The sequence below is a fragment of the Lissotriton vulgaris genome, chromosome 4_1 (assembly GCF_964263255.1).
Source record: "Lissotriton vulgaris chromosome 4_1, aLisVul1.2, whole genome shotgun sequence".
NCBI classification, from domain to species: Eukaryota; Metazoa; Chordata; class Amphibia; order Caudata; family Salamandridae; genus Lissotriton; species Lissotriton vulgaris.
In genome coordinates, this window is record NC_141691.1 from 219,825,061 (window position 1) to 219,840,199 (window position 15,139).

General features: G+C 45.4%; 1 protein-coding gene and 1 pseudogene across 1 annotated transcript in view; both read left to right on the forward strand.

Moving 5' to 3' along the window:
- The window catches only part of CUL4B (cullin 4B), a 938,104-nt gene that overhangs the window by 49,948 nt on the left and 873,017 nt on the right, over positions 1-15,139 (forward strand). The window contains exon 3 of the mRNA XM_086918515.1: positions 11,536-11,651. Within this exon, the coding sequence (XP_086774641.1) occupies positions 11,536-11,651 (116 nt within the window). The remainder of the gene's footprint in view (positions 1-11,535; positions 11,652-15,139) is intronic.
- On the forward strand, positions 5,002-6,040 carry LOC147718582 (armadillo repeat-containing protein 10-like; annotated as a pseudogene).

The window sequence follows — 15,139 nt, forward strand, 5'->3', positions numbered from 1 at the left end:
GAGTAATGTTCTAAAAGCACAATGTATTTGCATGTTAAGCAATAACTGCAACGGCTCTCGCAGCACTTCATATCTCGCTCGCTGTTCGGGTAAAGACACAGAAAAGGAACGATCTAGTGCATATGCGTCAGAACGATGAGAGAAATTCTCATTTGAAGAGTACTCCTTAAGCAGTGCCGCTTATTTCATCTCAGCCAGGAGGGTCTACGCCACTGACGCTGCTTTGCTCAGCCAGCCCTCTCTCCACCTCGACCGCCTGCCTCCGCGCAGCTGAAGTGGGCTGGCCTAGGAGCTAACACGGCGCCGAGCTGCGGGTAGTAAACAGTCTCTGCAGCTGCACAGAAGGGAGCGTGGCAGCCAGGAGTGTGTCAGTAGGAGCTTCACTGCATAGGCGAGGATGGCGATGTCACCACAGGAGCTCACTCAGAACCCGCTGAAGAACATATGGATGACTTACAACAACGGGCTGCCCGCGAAGCACACATCGCAGAGGAAGGATGAGTGGCTGGGATCTGCCTTACTTGAGAATGTGAAGTTTAATACTTTCAGGGTCTCATGCCCCCGCCTCCCCCTAGGTCTTTAGGGACGCTGTTCCAAGTCCCGAGCTTTCCACCTACATACCGTTGTCTTAAGGTTGTATTCCTGTTCACCTAGCGCTTACAACCTCTTGCGAGGAATGGAAGCCCTTGTTTTGCGGCGAGTAGGACGCTACTCCAGAACTCAAGATTAGTGATTAGTATATTTTTTGTGTTTTTTCTTGTGCGTTACTGGTGTATTGTTTAAGGATTGTGGTTTTAATTTTTTGTGTTTAGAAGAGTTTGGATAGAGAAGGAATTAGACTCCCTCCTCTCACTACTGCGACCTCTTGTCTTAGACTTCGAAACCCAAAACAACTAACGCCGCTTACCATCCTCCTGTAACTAGTAAACTCAGTTCTGTCAAAATGATTATTAACCTATAATTTGCAACGCTCAGAAATGGCAGTGTTTGTTATTTATTGCTAACAACTTGTATTTATATGTGGCGATTCACAAACATTTCAAATGCAATAGGTCTCGCATTTACGCGAGTTTGTTATTGACATTGCAAATTACAAAGCCTTTTATTTTTGTTTTCGTTTTTAAAGTATAAATAAAAGGCATTGTCATTACAATGCCAATAGCTTAAACAAGCGTAAATGCGAGACCTATTGCATTGCAAATGCTTGTTCTCTTTGGGGGTACTAAGCTCTGTGTCAGCCTGTAACATACAGTAACCAAATAGTCACCCTAGAATCAGGCAAGAACTCCACAGCCAGATTTGGGGTCCGCTTGTTTCACCCTCCACTTGGACATGTGTTTCACACCTCCATTGCACTCAGCATCATTCATAGCGCAAGACCCTCAACAGATTTGAGTACAATAGAACCCTTTCACCTTTTTTTCGAGCACTTGCCTGTTGATGTCATCGCTCAGTTTTGGACCCTACTCAATCTTGTGCTCATTCAGTTGAAGAGGCCATGTCTCTATATTAGCAGCACACCGTGACCACCTAACCTGATTTCATCCAGCGGTCATTGCTTGTACTTTAATCTCATTACCAGGTCAGCCTACACAACCTCCCCAGGCTCTCCCATCAAGCACACACAAACAAGGGTCCTGACAGCAGGCTTACCAGGCAGTAAATGCCACTGCTTAGCCCGTAGAGTTTCTCACAGGATTCACTGCACCTCACTGTCAACAGGCCTCGGGCACAGTCTTCCTCACTTGACCATGCCTCACCTCCAGTCTGCTGGGCTGTACTCCACTCACCTTTGCCAGTATTACAAATGAGTCCTGGCCTCTATAATTCCATATCTTTTTCTGGAGGCCTAACTTCCAGACCCATTGCTATGCGAGCTAAGTGTTACTACTAGAGAAGGTGCCAGAGGTTTAAAGCCTGCTATTCAGTGTGACACAAAAGATTATGCCAGTGACTTCAATAACTAGACAGTGTTTTATGTCTTAACACCTTGGCTGCTTGAGATGATCTTCTGCTGTGCTGGGCCATAATAGAATTGGGTGACGTCATGACGAGCATAGCTCGTCATGAGCACAGAGGGGTTAAAGAAAAAGAATTTCCATAATGGGTAAATAAATGTAAAACAGAACCCTAAACATCTTCATGGCTACATAGCGCAGTTATTTGTTCTTCCTATAACACTGCGCCTTCTAGCAAATCTTATTCTACGGCGATGCTTTGTGTTTGACTCAACTTAACTTCAAAAGTGTTTGGTTCCCTTTATATTGAAAGTGTTTTAATTGACAGGACACAAATAAGGAATCTGAAAGAAACAGGTTAGTATTAGATTCCTTAGAATATCCCCAGGCGTCAGACTGGATCCGGAAACTTTTGCGTAGCAGTACCCCTGCGCGTCAGTAGGCGTCGTCTGCGGCTCCGCGTCCGTCGTCTGCGTCGTTTGCGCCGGGATGACGACGCCGGAGTACTTGGACGCCGCCCTCGCGCTCTGACGTCAGTTCTTCTTTTTTCTGCGCCAGCTAAGCGCAGATCAGGGGAAGTAGTACCCTTTTAGTCATTTTTTGACTAAAACTTTGATCTGTTTTTCGAGTCGATTGACTCCGACGGTGCCGGTAGGGATGCCCGGGTTCAAACCCTGCTCCAAGTGCAGCCGATTGATGTCGGTTACCCACCCCCATCGCTGGTGTCTTCAGTGTCTAGGCCTGGACCACGACGACCGAACCAGCTCCGACTGCCAGGCCCTGACATCTAAGGCTAGGCGGGAGCGGTCCCGCAAGCAACTTGAGCTCCGGCAGTCGGCCCGTGCCGTTCGAGGTCCCGGTCCCACACGAGGTCGAGGGACCGGTCGTGGGGTCGGAGCCCTCGTAGCTCCGAGAGTCTGCATCGGTCTTCGGGGTCAAGATCCTCAGGCAAGAGGCATGAGGGGTCGGAAAGGCGTCATCGCTCTTCCGACTCACCCCGACGCTCGAGTGACGCGGCCGGGGGTTCGGGTGACACCACCCACGCGGCTCCGACGGAGTCGCTGGCGTTGCTACCTGCCCCATACCTTCCGGTCCCTGGGCAGGACGCGACGCCAGAGATCGAGCGGTATCTCATGGCCATGAGGTCTCTCCCTCCTCTGCCGGGTTCCGTGGCGCCTTCGGGACCAGCGGCCCCGGCTGGGGGGCCTAGTGGGTCGGGTGCTACTCTTCGGGTTTCCGTCCCAACGTTCGATGCGAGCCGTTTGCCTATGAACCTGCGGCTGTTGGAAGAGGCGGCAGAGCTGCAGTCTGCCTCCACACCCTGCCTTCACCGCAGCAGACTCGGCACGGGGCTCGACACTCGCCCGCTCGTGCTTTGGGGTGTCCGTACAGCCCCTCCCCTCTGTACTCTGTACTCTGGGTTCCTTCCTTCCCCAACCCCTTTTCCGGAGCACACACAATGCGATCACACGGTGCGTGCCCGCTCCAGCACTCCTGTAATGTCACTCGCAGTCTTCGTCATGTTGCGTGTGGCAAAGCTTAGCAGCGTAGAATGGGATGTGGGTTCGGCAAGTAGTGATTGATGTAGGGGCATCTTTGAACTGGCGTTGGCCAGTTACACACAAAAGATTTCCAATCACAGACAACAGTGTATTTTAGAGTAGTAGAGTGATCGAGAACCCACAGATGACTTCTGCGTTTGAGGACACTTTTTTTATATAGTTAGTATTTTCTTTAAATTCATGTAAAAATAACTTGTATAGTAAGCTGTACCAACCCAGTGTAAAAAAACAACCAAACTTACTGTCTTAAGATGGCTGCCAACTTTTTCTGAAAGAGAGGCACATTGTTTTCCTGCTTCCTCGTCCGTTCCTTTATTTTATATATGGGCGTGACTTGCCAACAACCAATGCTCACAAGCACAGCGGAGCAGATCTGGGATTGGTCTACTTTGATGTGCGAAGATTAGACTGTTGTAACATTTTTAACAATTAATTTATTCTTGATATAGTTTAGAACATGGGTACTCACAAACTTTCTCTCAGGGGCCAAAATTACAGTGTGGTTTGTGGCAGAGGGCCGCAATGGTGGGGCCGGGGTCAGTGAGAGAGGGGGCGGGGCTAGAGCCCAAAAAAAACTGTGACCATGAGGTTGAACACAGGCCCCTGCAGTGGACGTCTTCGTCCACTGACAAACCAGATCCAGCATTCACACATATCTCTCTCTCTCTCTCCCTCTCCCTCCCTCCCTATCTTTCTCTCCCTCCCCCCTCTCTCCCTCCCTCTGTCTCCCTCCATTGTCTCCCTCCCTCTGTCTTCCTCCCTCCCTCTCTCTGTCTCCCTCCCTCTCTCTGTCTCCCTCCCTCTCTGTCTCCCTCCCTCTCTCTGTCTCCCTCCCTCTCTCTGTCTCCCTCCCTCCTTCTGTCTCCCTCCCTCCTTCTGTCTCCCTCCCTCTCTCGGCCTCCCTCTCTCGGTCTCCCTCTCTCTGTCTCCCTTCCTCCCTCTCTCTGTCTGTCTCCCTCCCTCCCTCCCTGTCTCCCTCCCTCACTCCCTCTCCCTCCCTTTCTCTCCCTCTCTTCGTCTCCCTCCCTCTTTCCGTCACCCTCCCTCCCACCCTCCCTCCCACTTTTTCTCCCTCTCTCCATCTCCATCCCTCCCTCTGTCTCCCTCCCTCCCTGTCTCTCTCCCTCCCTCCCTCCCTCCCTCCCTCCCTCCCTGTCTCCTTCCCTGTCTCCCTCACTGTCTCCGTCCCTCACTGTCTCCCTCCCTCTCTCTGTCTCTGTCTCCCACCCTCCCCTGTCTCCCTCCCTCTCTGTCTCTCTCTCTCTCCCTCTCTCTCTCTCCCTCCCCTGTCTCTCCCTCTCCCTCCCCTGTCTCTCCCTCTCTCTCCCTCCCCTGACACTCCCTCTCTCTCCTTCCCCTGTCTCTCGCTCTCTCTCCCTCCCCTGACTTTCCTTCTCTCTCCCCCCCCTGACTTTCCCTCCCTCGTCCTCCCCTTTGCACACTGTTAAAAGTAGGTTGTGAATGATGCAGCTTCGCCCATCATGGGCCCTCACGGTAGGACTCTTCTTGGATCCCTGCTTGGGTTGGTGGTCGGCTCCAGCGTATGCTACTGGCTGTACAAACGCCTGTTACGCAGTGAGCCGTCTAAACCGGGGTCTTACACAGGGGACGGTGCGGGGGCAACACAGGACAGAGATGAGGCGGATTCCAAGAGCCTGATTTGGGCCCCTGAGGCAACAGGCGGTCTCCTGCGCAGGGTGTCCGGAATGACTTTGGTGGCCAAAGTGAGGGAGAACCCTACAGATGTTCTAATAAATCCATCAAGCAATTTGGATGCTCAACGTCTACAAAGAGTTATTGAACTGCTTGAAGCCACAGAAGAATCGTCAGTTCGAAAACAAGCCTTTATTACTTTAGTAACAGTGCTGCATTTTCAGTTAATCAAGATCTTATTCGTAATTTAGGGGCTCTTCCAGTAATTGGAAACATGCTTTCAGATCCTGTTCCTGAAGTCCAGGCACAGGCTTTAAATGCGCTTAACAACTTGAGTATGAACTTGAGCAATCAGGAACAGGTAAAGATTTATATTGAACCTATTTGTGCAGCTGTTGAAGTTGCTCCACTGAACTCTGACCTGCAGTTCGCAGCAGTTAGGCTGATAACTAACATGTCTGTTACAAACGAGTACCAAGACATGATCGCAAAATCCTTACCTTGCTTTCTTCGTCTGTGGTCTCATGGAAATGAAAAGACGCAGATTCATGTTTTGAAGGCGCTTGTGAATTTGTCTGCAACCCCATCGCTCACAACAGATCTTCCGAGTACTCAAGTACCTTCCTCGTTGGCATCCTTCTTCCACACATGCACAAATGATGACATCTCCTACGGGGGCTCACCTTTGTGGCAAATCTGAATGAAAATATGGACAGTGGAGCTGCTCACTGTCAGTACCACGAAGGCTCGCTCTTCTCTTTGTTGTTCGGAGATTCAAGGCAAAGCTTCTTGGTATCCTTGTTACAGCATCGGGATGAGGAAGTGAAAAAGCAAATAGCAAGAATTATGACTAAACAGCAAACATAAAGTCCGTCCTTCCGAAGAGGGAAGCACAAAAAGTTGACGTCCCTGCGGTCTGAATTAAAGTCAGTTCATTGCTTCGGTGTGGCACAGTACTACTGCTTTACCTGCCGAGGTTGCTCCTTCCGTGTTTGTTGCTTGGTTCATACCTGTGCAAGTCTCCCTTGCCACTTTTGAACCTGCACCGCTATACAGAGCGTCATAACATGCCGCCTGATCCAGAGTTTCTGCCAAGCACTCGAATGGTATTGACTGCAACAGACACAGCATCTGAAAGATCACACGGCTAAAGGCAGAAGTAATAAATCGGTTTTGTTTCGAAACTCGACTTGAGTGAGAATCCGTTAACATATTGAACAACACTTCTTTGCATTCTAGACCATTTTTGTTCCTCATCTACAGAGCAGTCACTGCATCTTTAGAAAAGCTCCCAATGGAACGCGGTCCTCCTATAAAAGTCTGAAATCTTGCATGCTCCTGGTTGCGCACTGCTTTTAGTAGGCGGTATCTTTGCGTAAGCCTGCCATTCCGGACGTATGAATGGACACTACAAAGAAGACACTGGAAGAGGCATGTGACATAGCAGGACATATTCTCCCCGCCGAAAATATTGAACGTTTTTAGCAAACATACAGGTGGGCAACATCCATTGAGTTTAAAATCGCCCCCACCCCCTTGTCAGCCCGGGATGAGAAAGCTTGCCCGGCGCGCGCACAGCCGCGCCGGAGCATTTCACAGGTCTTTAAAGACCATTAACTTTTTAATGAGGCTTTGTTCTGTTTCACCTCTTCCGAGGCCCCTGCAGCTCCACTCTATGGCTGGAATCTCTCGGCCCCAGAGAGCAGAGCCTCTCCGAGTCCCGGCTGCTGCAGCCGGTGGTATTTACTGACACTCGAGATTTTTTTTTTAAAACTAATACATGTCTGTAAGGTCCGCGGGCCGCCAAGGAAGGCTTGCCGGGCCGCGAGCGGCCCGCGGGCCGTACTATGAGTACCCCTGGTTTAGAAGGTTGATCCGTACGCAAGGTCCGATCGATGATTGGGACCATTATCATCTGTGGCCTTCCCTCCGAGGCGAACGTACTGAAACTGTTTCCCTAGTGCTTACAATTATAAATATTTGTAAAGTGCACAGATGTGACATGGAAAACATTGTACATGGGTGTAAGGCAAATAATTCGGTGTACTTTGCCTACGCCATGTGGCCCTTTCCTATCACATCCTCCACACGTTTCAAGTAAATTCTTAAATGTCAGAGTCCATACTAAATTAGTCATGGTTTGTTCAATTTGGAAGAATAGTAAAAGCAAGATGATGCAAAAATATTATGAGACTTTCTCTAAGCATTGAAACACAGGGAGGGTAGAAAAGGGAAACAGTACAATGACCAGGGGCTGGAATAAGGAACAGGGCTTCTAGTAGTTCAGATGCCAGTAAGACAGCACAGGTGTAGATCAGGACAAGTGATGACCAAATAAGGATGGATTCAGGTTGGAAACAGGTACCCTCAGCTAAGTGCTACGCCAGTGTCACACCCCTCACTGCGGCTAACAGTTGGACTCCGATTGGGTTAGCGATTTCTTCTGACAGTGCTCTGCCAGCACCTCTGCTCTTGATTGCCTATTGAGTGCGTTGGGTCAGTGACAGGTTAGCTATTCGGACAAGTCGGACAATCTAAGTAGGTAAACCTACCTTAGTTATACCATTTTCCAGGGCAGTGTACCACCCCCAATGTTGCAAATGTGTGTAGTCCCTCAATTTGATTGGTCAAAAGACGAGGAGAGGTCATCACACCATACCAGTTATGAGGTCACTTGATTCATATATTCAAATTAATGTTCCCTCCCATACTTTTATTTTCCCATGCACTTTTATTCCTCCCAACAATGGATGTTTCAATAATAAATACAATGTATACGAAGATTGGTAAGTTGTCTTCCTTTCCGTGGGTCAATAGTTCATTTTCCCAGGCGCATCGCAGGCAAGACTGTCGTTGGCATAGATTCAATGCCATGGCTTGTGGACTCGGGAGAAATCAGTACATGCGCTTTGAGAGCCTCAAGATGGAGTTGGGCAATGCCACATCAGGCCCAAATACGAGCTAGTAGCAAAGTCAAAGAGAAACCGTTTTAGAACAAAGAACCACTTATCTCTACTCTATTCCCATTACTTTATTTTAACTACAGCGTTTAGGAATTAAGCAGAACAAACAATTTATTAAAAGCAGCAATGCAAGCATTAGCACATGAAAACATAGAGCAGCCATCTTTAGTTCTAGTGCGCAGAAGCAAGGTTTTCCCACCAAAGCAGAAAGAATGTCACGTGAGCGTGACAGACGCATGCACAGAAAATTCCCGCGTTTCGGCGGCAAGATTAGGTTACTCGAGTTACGGCTAGTAAGAAACACATTGTCAAGCTTCCCCAACTTACTAGAAATGTTGTGTTTTGTATTGTTATTAAGACAAAACATGTTTATTACAATATTATATATTATTTCGGGAGTATTGAGTCCGAGCAAGTCTCTTTACGAGGGAAACCTTGATCCATCAGTAGGTTAAAGCAAAGCACTTTTTGTCTTTAAAATTATCGCGTCTCCTGTCTGAATAAGGTCTGTTAGGATGTGTTTGTGCATAGCTCATAAGCTGTGAAACTAAAAATTATGTTCCTTTGACATTGAAATTCTAGCTTGTCGTGGAATTCTATTTATATCTGTTAGAAATTATGCATACGTACATTGGTGGGACACAGCTAGGTTTAGTCTTATTTATTTTGTGTAGCTGCTCAGAGGTGCCACTTGTATACCATTTTATATAGTGATTAATTTGCTGCGCATGGTGCGCACAATTGTTTTCTCAACTGTATACTTACCTTTATTAATGCAGTAGAGCTTCTAACCTCTTGTTAAATGGGTTGATGCATGCGTTGCACAGATCTGTGTTCAATCTGCAGTTCACATGGATGAGAAATGGCCTCTGTCCTGAGCTGCCGACTTTGGAATTGAGGAACTACAACATCCTTTGACTTGGGACAGATCAATTAATCTTTCTTTGCGTAAACAAAAAACAAGCATTGGCATAGCCAATACCCTTTGGGACCTTCTAAGTGTTTAGCCATGCAACAGTTGTTGTTGTACCAAGGATATTGTGCTGCATAACTAAGTACTTATAAGGTCCCAAAAGTGAGACCTATTGGCGATGCCAATGCTTGTTGTTTGTTTTGCAGGTTTCCTACTCAGAATACACCTTGAGACCAGTTTTGACTGGGGTTTTACGTGATGTGTGCTAGCCTCATTCTGGAGGCTTGTTCTTATCTCATAACAAAGGACATAGTCACAATATGGTGACATGGTGAGGAATGATTTTCATCTAGGCAAGGCAAACCTCCATTTTGATATAAAAGGGACAGGCTTTAGCCCTCACCCACCTCACCAGGTACCCTTCATGGGCAGGGGGACATGGAGAATGTGCGCCAGTTGGTGTCTTCAGATAGACATCACCATTATAGCATAAAGGGGATGAGCATTTTTGTGCAGTAAACTAGTAGTCCCATGGACCTCTGCATTTAACAGTGAATTCATAATGTGCAGGTTCTCATACTTTCTATCTGCATCCTTCATTCATTTTTCATTCCTAGTTGGTAATCATTACGCCATTTATGACGACTGAATTGGCCTTGTGCAAGGGACAGCCAGGAAACAATTGCTCTCAGCACGAGCACCAGTAAAAGGGCAGAAACGCCTGACTAGCACTGCGCTGGTGGCAATTTTCCCTCGCACATCGCTTGGGTTGAGGTAACTATCACTCAGAATGTGGGTACTTATTGAGTGTCTCCCCAGCTCTAATGTCAATCTAAAAAAACTAAAAGTAAAACCCAAGAAAATCTCTAGGTCGCTATCATGATTTTCGTAAATTTCCAATGATGGGGCCAACAGAGCATCACAAAGGAATGCAGAGGACTCTCTTCGGTAGATCCCAACAAATACAATAATTTTGTCCTATGTTTCTGTAAGTAGCAGATCATGTTAAATTAGTTTATATTGTGCTACAACGCTGTGCATTAATGTTTTCGTTGGTGGCATAGAAGATTATAAACTGATGTATATTGCCCTTCATTTTTGGGGAAACAAACTTTACAGCATATGCAACTGTTTGTCTTGGGCATCTGTTACCTAACAAATATAGACAGGCATACAGTTGTTTGCCCAGCTCAATTCTCCTTTCAGAGGCACCATTCTATTGTGATTCTCTGGGTCAGCCTGACTATTTATTTTCATCCCAAGTTATAAACGTAATGCACATTTTTGCAACTGCTCTGACGAAGTCAGTTATTTAAGTTAACAAAAATTAACTAGAAACATACAATAGAAACGAAATCCTTCAGTGTTTTGAATTAAGGCAAGGAGAACTATTAACATTTCGAGTTTGAATTCTGCAATGTGTTGATTCTTGAAGTGCTCATGTGTTTGTGTAATTTATGGAAAAATGGCAATTGCTGTTTTTTCCCACTTTTATTTTTTACAGAGTAGGAGTGAAAATGGGATGAGAGAGTTGAAAGCAAGTGTGTATGTGTGCGTTTTGAATACACTTGCAGGTCTGCCTCTGGCAAGGGCCTTGCACATGAGTGAATTAGGACATTTGGCGCGAGTGAGGTAAAGTTGTGTGATATTGGCCCTTGAAATTAAATTGAGCCTATGAACGCGGTTGCTCACGATTTTTTTTGGATACATTTTTTTTTACTTTTAATGCAAAATGTATTTAAAACGTTCCTCATTTTCCACCAAACTGAAAATGGTGGCCTTTAAAAGTTTGTTTTAACGCCTGCGTTTGTTGAGATGTGGTATTTGACTTTTTTTTCTTTCCCAGCAAACCTTTAGTCTGGATCTTTGAAGGGAAGTTCTCCTTTTAATAGAATTCTCTATTTGTTGCATAGTTTCAGAATAGAATTTAGACCGCCTATATACCCAAAATATACCTGTTCACACTTTTTTTTCTGATCATGTTTATAAGATGGTGAACTTCGTTGGGGAACTAAAAGTTGTGCTTTACTGATCGCGACAAGTTGCTTTCCACATAACTTTTGTTTGAGACTGTGATCTTATTATTCATGCTCATAATGTGCTTTTTGTTGTTGCTGCTTTAGTGTAGTGTTATTTTGATGCATACCTGCTATTATTAGTTTTATTTCCTGACTGTGCGCTGTACTTTAAAATCACTGTAGCATACCAAATATCCGCTCTGTTAAATCCTGTACAAACAGATGGGACACGAAAATTGTGGGACAGTACAGATTAGGGGTGCCGTTGGCATAACCCCTGTAAATATATTGCACCAATGTGGAATTGCTTTACAATACCGAAGTAATGCTTTTGTGCAAAGCCTTGGTGGCAGTGTGGTCTGTGATAAGCTCTAAGAATGTAGCTCAATTATCTGATGTGTTTACCATTTGCTATACTAACTGTGCAACATTTACATAGTTTCTCAACTTTGTGTTTTTACTTTATAGACAAACCAAAATTGCCTGAAAATTACACAGATGAAACGTGGCAAAAACTGAAAGAAGCAGTTGAAGCCATTCAGAACAGTACGTCAATTAAATATAATCTAGAGGAACTATACCAGGTCAGTAACTGCCAGATACAATTTTTCTAATGGAAATAATCTTGAATCATCAGAGTTTGAATAAGCAGTTGACTGAGATAAATTGTTAAGGTAAAAGACTATAATAGAAAAATATTCAACTTATGCTGTTGTATTGAGGCTTATTTAGAATTGATACTTAATGTTCCAGGTAGAGGCTGTGCGTAAAAAATGTAAACCTATGTGCTAACTGGGACCAACTGTCGAAGGACCTGTAAAAAGTAGTTTGTTCTTCGTACTTTTTTGGTCTGCTTCTACCTACCTCCTATCCAGTTCACTGTTTGAGTGTTAAAAACCCTTATTTGTGCGTTGATAGATACAGTATGCTGCATATTTGTATTGTATGCATGTCTTGGAAAATCGGTTCATTTTCTTTCCTCAATACATCAAATCAAAATTGAATGAGGACTATGGTAGTGGAAGACAGTGGAACAGGTTTTCAGTAGTTTGTGCTATACATAATACTTAAAATGTAAACTTATGCCCTTTGCCCTACCTCTGTAGGCCTCTCAACTGTCTTAAACCCTGCTTTCTCTACCAAACCAAGTAAGATTCAACTTTGGCACCCTGCATTGGATATTTTGTACAAGTGGAACGTTTTCATTAACTGTTGTGGGCCTTTGTAAAGTTCAAATCTAGATGTAAAGCACCTCAGTACTCTTCTTGGTTGAAGGAATGAACATTAGTTTAACTACAAAGAGTAGCGAGAGTACCCTTCTTGTCTAAGTTTTTTTAATTAACAGCAACATTTTTGTTTGATATGCATTCATCTTAGTTAAGCACAGAGTGTTCTGACTAATTCAGTTCTGTTTATACGGTAACTGCCTTTTGTCTGTTATTTTCCAAGATGTCATAGTCACATTAGCATTCTCCAGTCCCTTGGAAAGAATTAGATTAGTGCTGACGCAAAGTCTGTCAAAGAATAAAAATTCTTCTTCGCCATTAGGCTCCATATTTTGTATTGATTGATTCAATTTCTACCTTTTCATCTTATGGCTTCACTGACTGTTTTCTGGCCACTAGCATCTGAACTACTAGATTTGTCTTTTTTTTGTGATTGTACATTTGAGCGACTCAGTGTCCTCCTTGTTTTCCTTAGTCTTCTTAGAAAGGTTGAACATTATTGTAGTGTGAATTTTCCTACTTTCCTTCTCCACTATTTATCGTTTTTTCCTCTGAAGTTTGTTGTTTTAATGATATTTTATAAACTTTTTCATAACATCTGATATCATAACATCTGATATATCTGCAATACAGCACAGCTGACATTGTAAGGCTATACAAATCAATCCAGTTGAACCATGTAAGCCAATTACATAAAATTTCAAGTCAAATGTGCAGTCAGCTGGTGTAATGTCTTGGCATTCAGAACTTAATTATAATCAACATAACAATGATGTTATATAATATAACATTTGCCCCACCCCTTTGGATCATCTGTAGTATGCTTATACATCTCTTCAAATACCCTGTCCAATCTTGCTATACGTCTACGAATTGTCACAGCCGCCCAACTTTGCTCGTACAGTATGTAAGTGTAAACTCTTATGCCTTTCAATGTCAAGGTTTCTTGTCAGTGTGTCCTCTAGAGCCTAGTGGTGTGCAGGGTGTTCTGCTGCCTGCTCCACATCGCTTTCAGGTATGTCCACTAGTGCCACCGGGTGGCTCTGCCAGGCCGTTCAGAAGTCTGATAAGATTGCGTCCCATGCCGACGCCAAAAGCTGTTTCCATATCCCCAACTCTTCTTCTCGGCAGAGTGCTATGCTTTCCGCTTGCGCCCACCATAGTGGGGATTGATACCAGGCCTTTGGTGCCAGGTGGGGTCAGGGGACTTCCAGCAGTGCAGAAGTAATCGCTTAGCCACTGTTGGACCAAAATCTATATATCTAGTCATCGCCTTGTATTTTTGGGCCTTTAGTATAGTCCTAGTATGCACATTTTCCATGTTCAATCCAATGTTGGTTCTGTGCACTGGGTTAAGCACCTGATAACCTCTCCCCAATATGCTTGAATAGCTGTACATGACCACAACATATGCAGTAAGTCTGCCCCTGCTATGCCACACCTCGCACATTTGGCGCCTTAGTGGACGAAATATTTGTTTATTTTACCCGGCGTCAGGTAGGCCCTGTTTATTATAAAATTTAATAAGCCTAAACCTAGCATTACGGGGAGGTGTATGGGACTTTAAAGTATGTGTTCCCATTCCCGGTCTGTGCCCCAATGGCTCTGTAAGGAAAGTAATTGCGGTGCCGCGTGGGTTATAAGGGATTCTACGAACCATCTGGTAAGTTTGCGACCCACCCCCAGTTCATGCAAATATTGTGTGGTTAAATGAGTAGCAAGTTCTTGTACCACATTTCTCCATGTTGTGCTCAGCGCACGCGTCGCTGCTGCGTGAAGTAGAAACTGGCCTTGTGGTAGACCCGAGCTTTCAGCCAGCTCCTCAAAGGGGATGAGCTGTCCATCATTGTATAAATCGCCCAATGAAAGTATGCACGCTTTCTCCCAGTGTGTGAGTTCTGCACTCGATATTTCTTGATGCCTCCTGGAAGTGCCCAGTATGGGAAAGGATGGTGCATATGGTAGTACCATATGCGAAGACAACGGCGGTAACGTTGATACACCATTCGCACCAATATCTGCCTGGCCGTGCCGCCCTTTCTGCTGTAGTGGAACAGTGTCACTATCTGTGGCTGAGTGTATCCCGGAGTCTGTGTTGCTGTGTCCTCAAGGTGACGTGCACCCACCGAAGCTGTGCCGCCAAATATTCCATGTTGGGCAGTGAAGGGCATTCAGCGGGTACATTTTAGCCTGCTCCAAGGCAACTTCCAGCCTGGTCAGATCTCTCTCTTGACCTCTCAGTCTAGTTGTTTCCTAATACAACAACTAACCGCATGTACTGCTTCTTTACAACTGCCTTGTCTGCATCCCATAGAACACCCATGTCCGCAGCTGACCCCCTCATTACTCTCAAAACATGCGTATATTGCTGTGCCTACTGCTGCTCTGAACTGGGGATCCTCCAGTGCCCGAGGCTGTAGCCTCCATAAGTGGTTGATGGGACCTCCACTTTGTCCCTGTAATGTCATAATGTACGGGTTATGATCGGAGTGTGTTCTTCCAAAGTAATCCGCTCTGTGGCACTGCGCTAGTAGCGGCATACGTGCGACAAAACAGTCAATACGGACATGTAGGCTTGTGGGTGTGAGTAGTAAGAGTATAATCGCGCCCATGGATTGAGGGCTTGGATGATTCGGGGCTGGCAGCATCACGCTTTCCAACTGAGCGCTGGATACTAGTTCATGTTGTGAGAAGTTGGCCTGATATATGATGCTCACTAGTTCTAGTGATCACCTTGTATCAGTCCAAACAACCCGTATGGTGATTGGTTGTAAGTCAACCTTATAGACCAGCTATCCTAATGGTAGCATGGACAAAGCAGTCTTAGGCTAAACTCTTTTGGCATG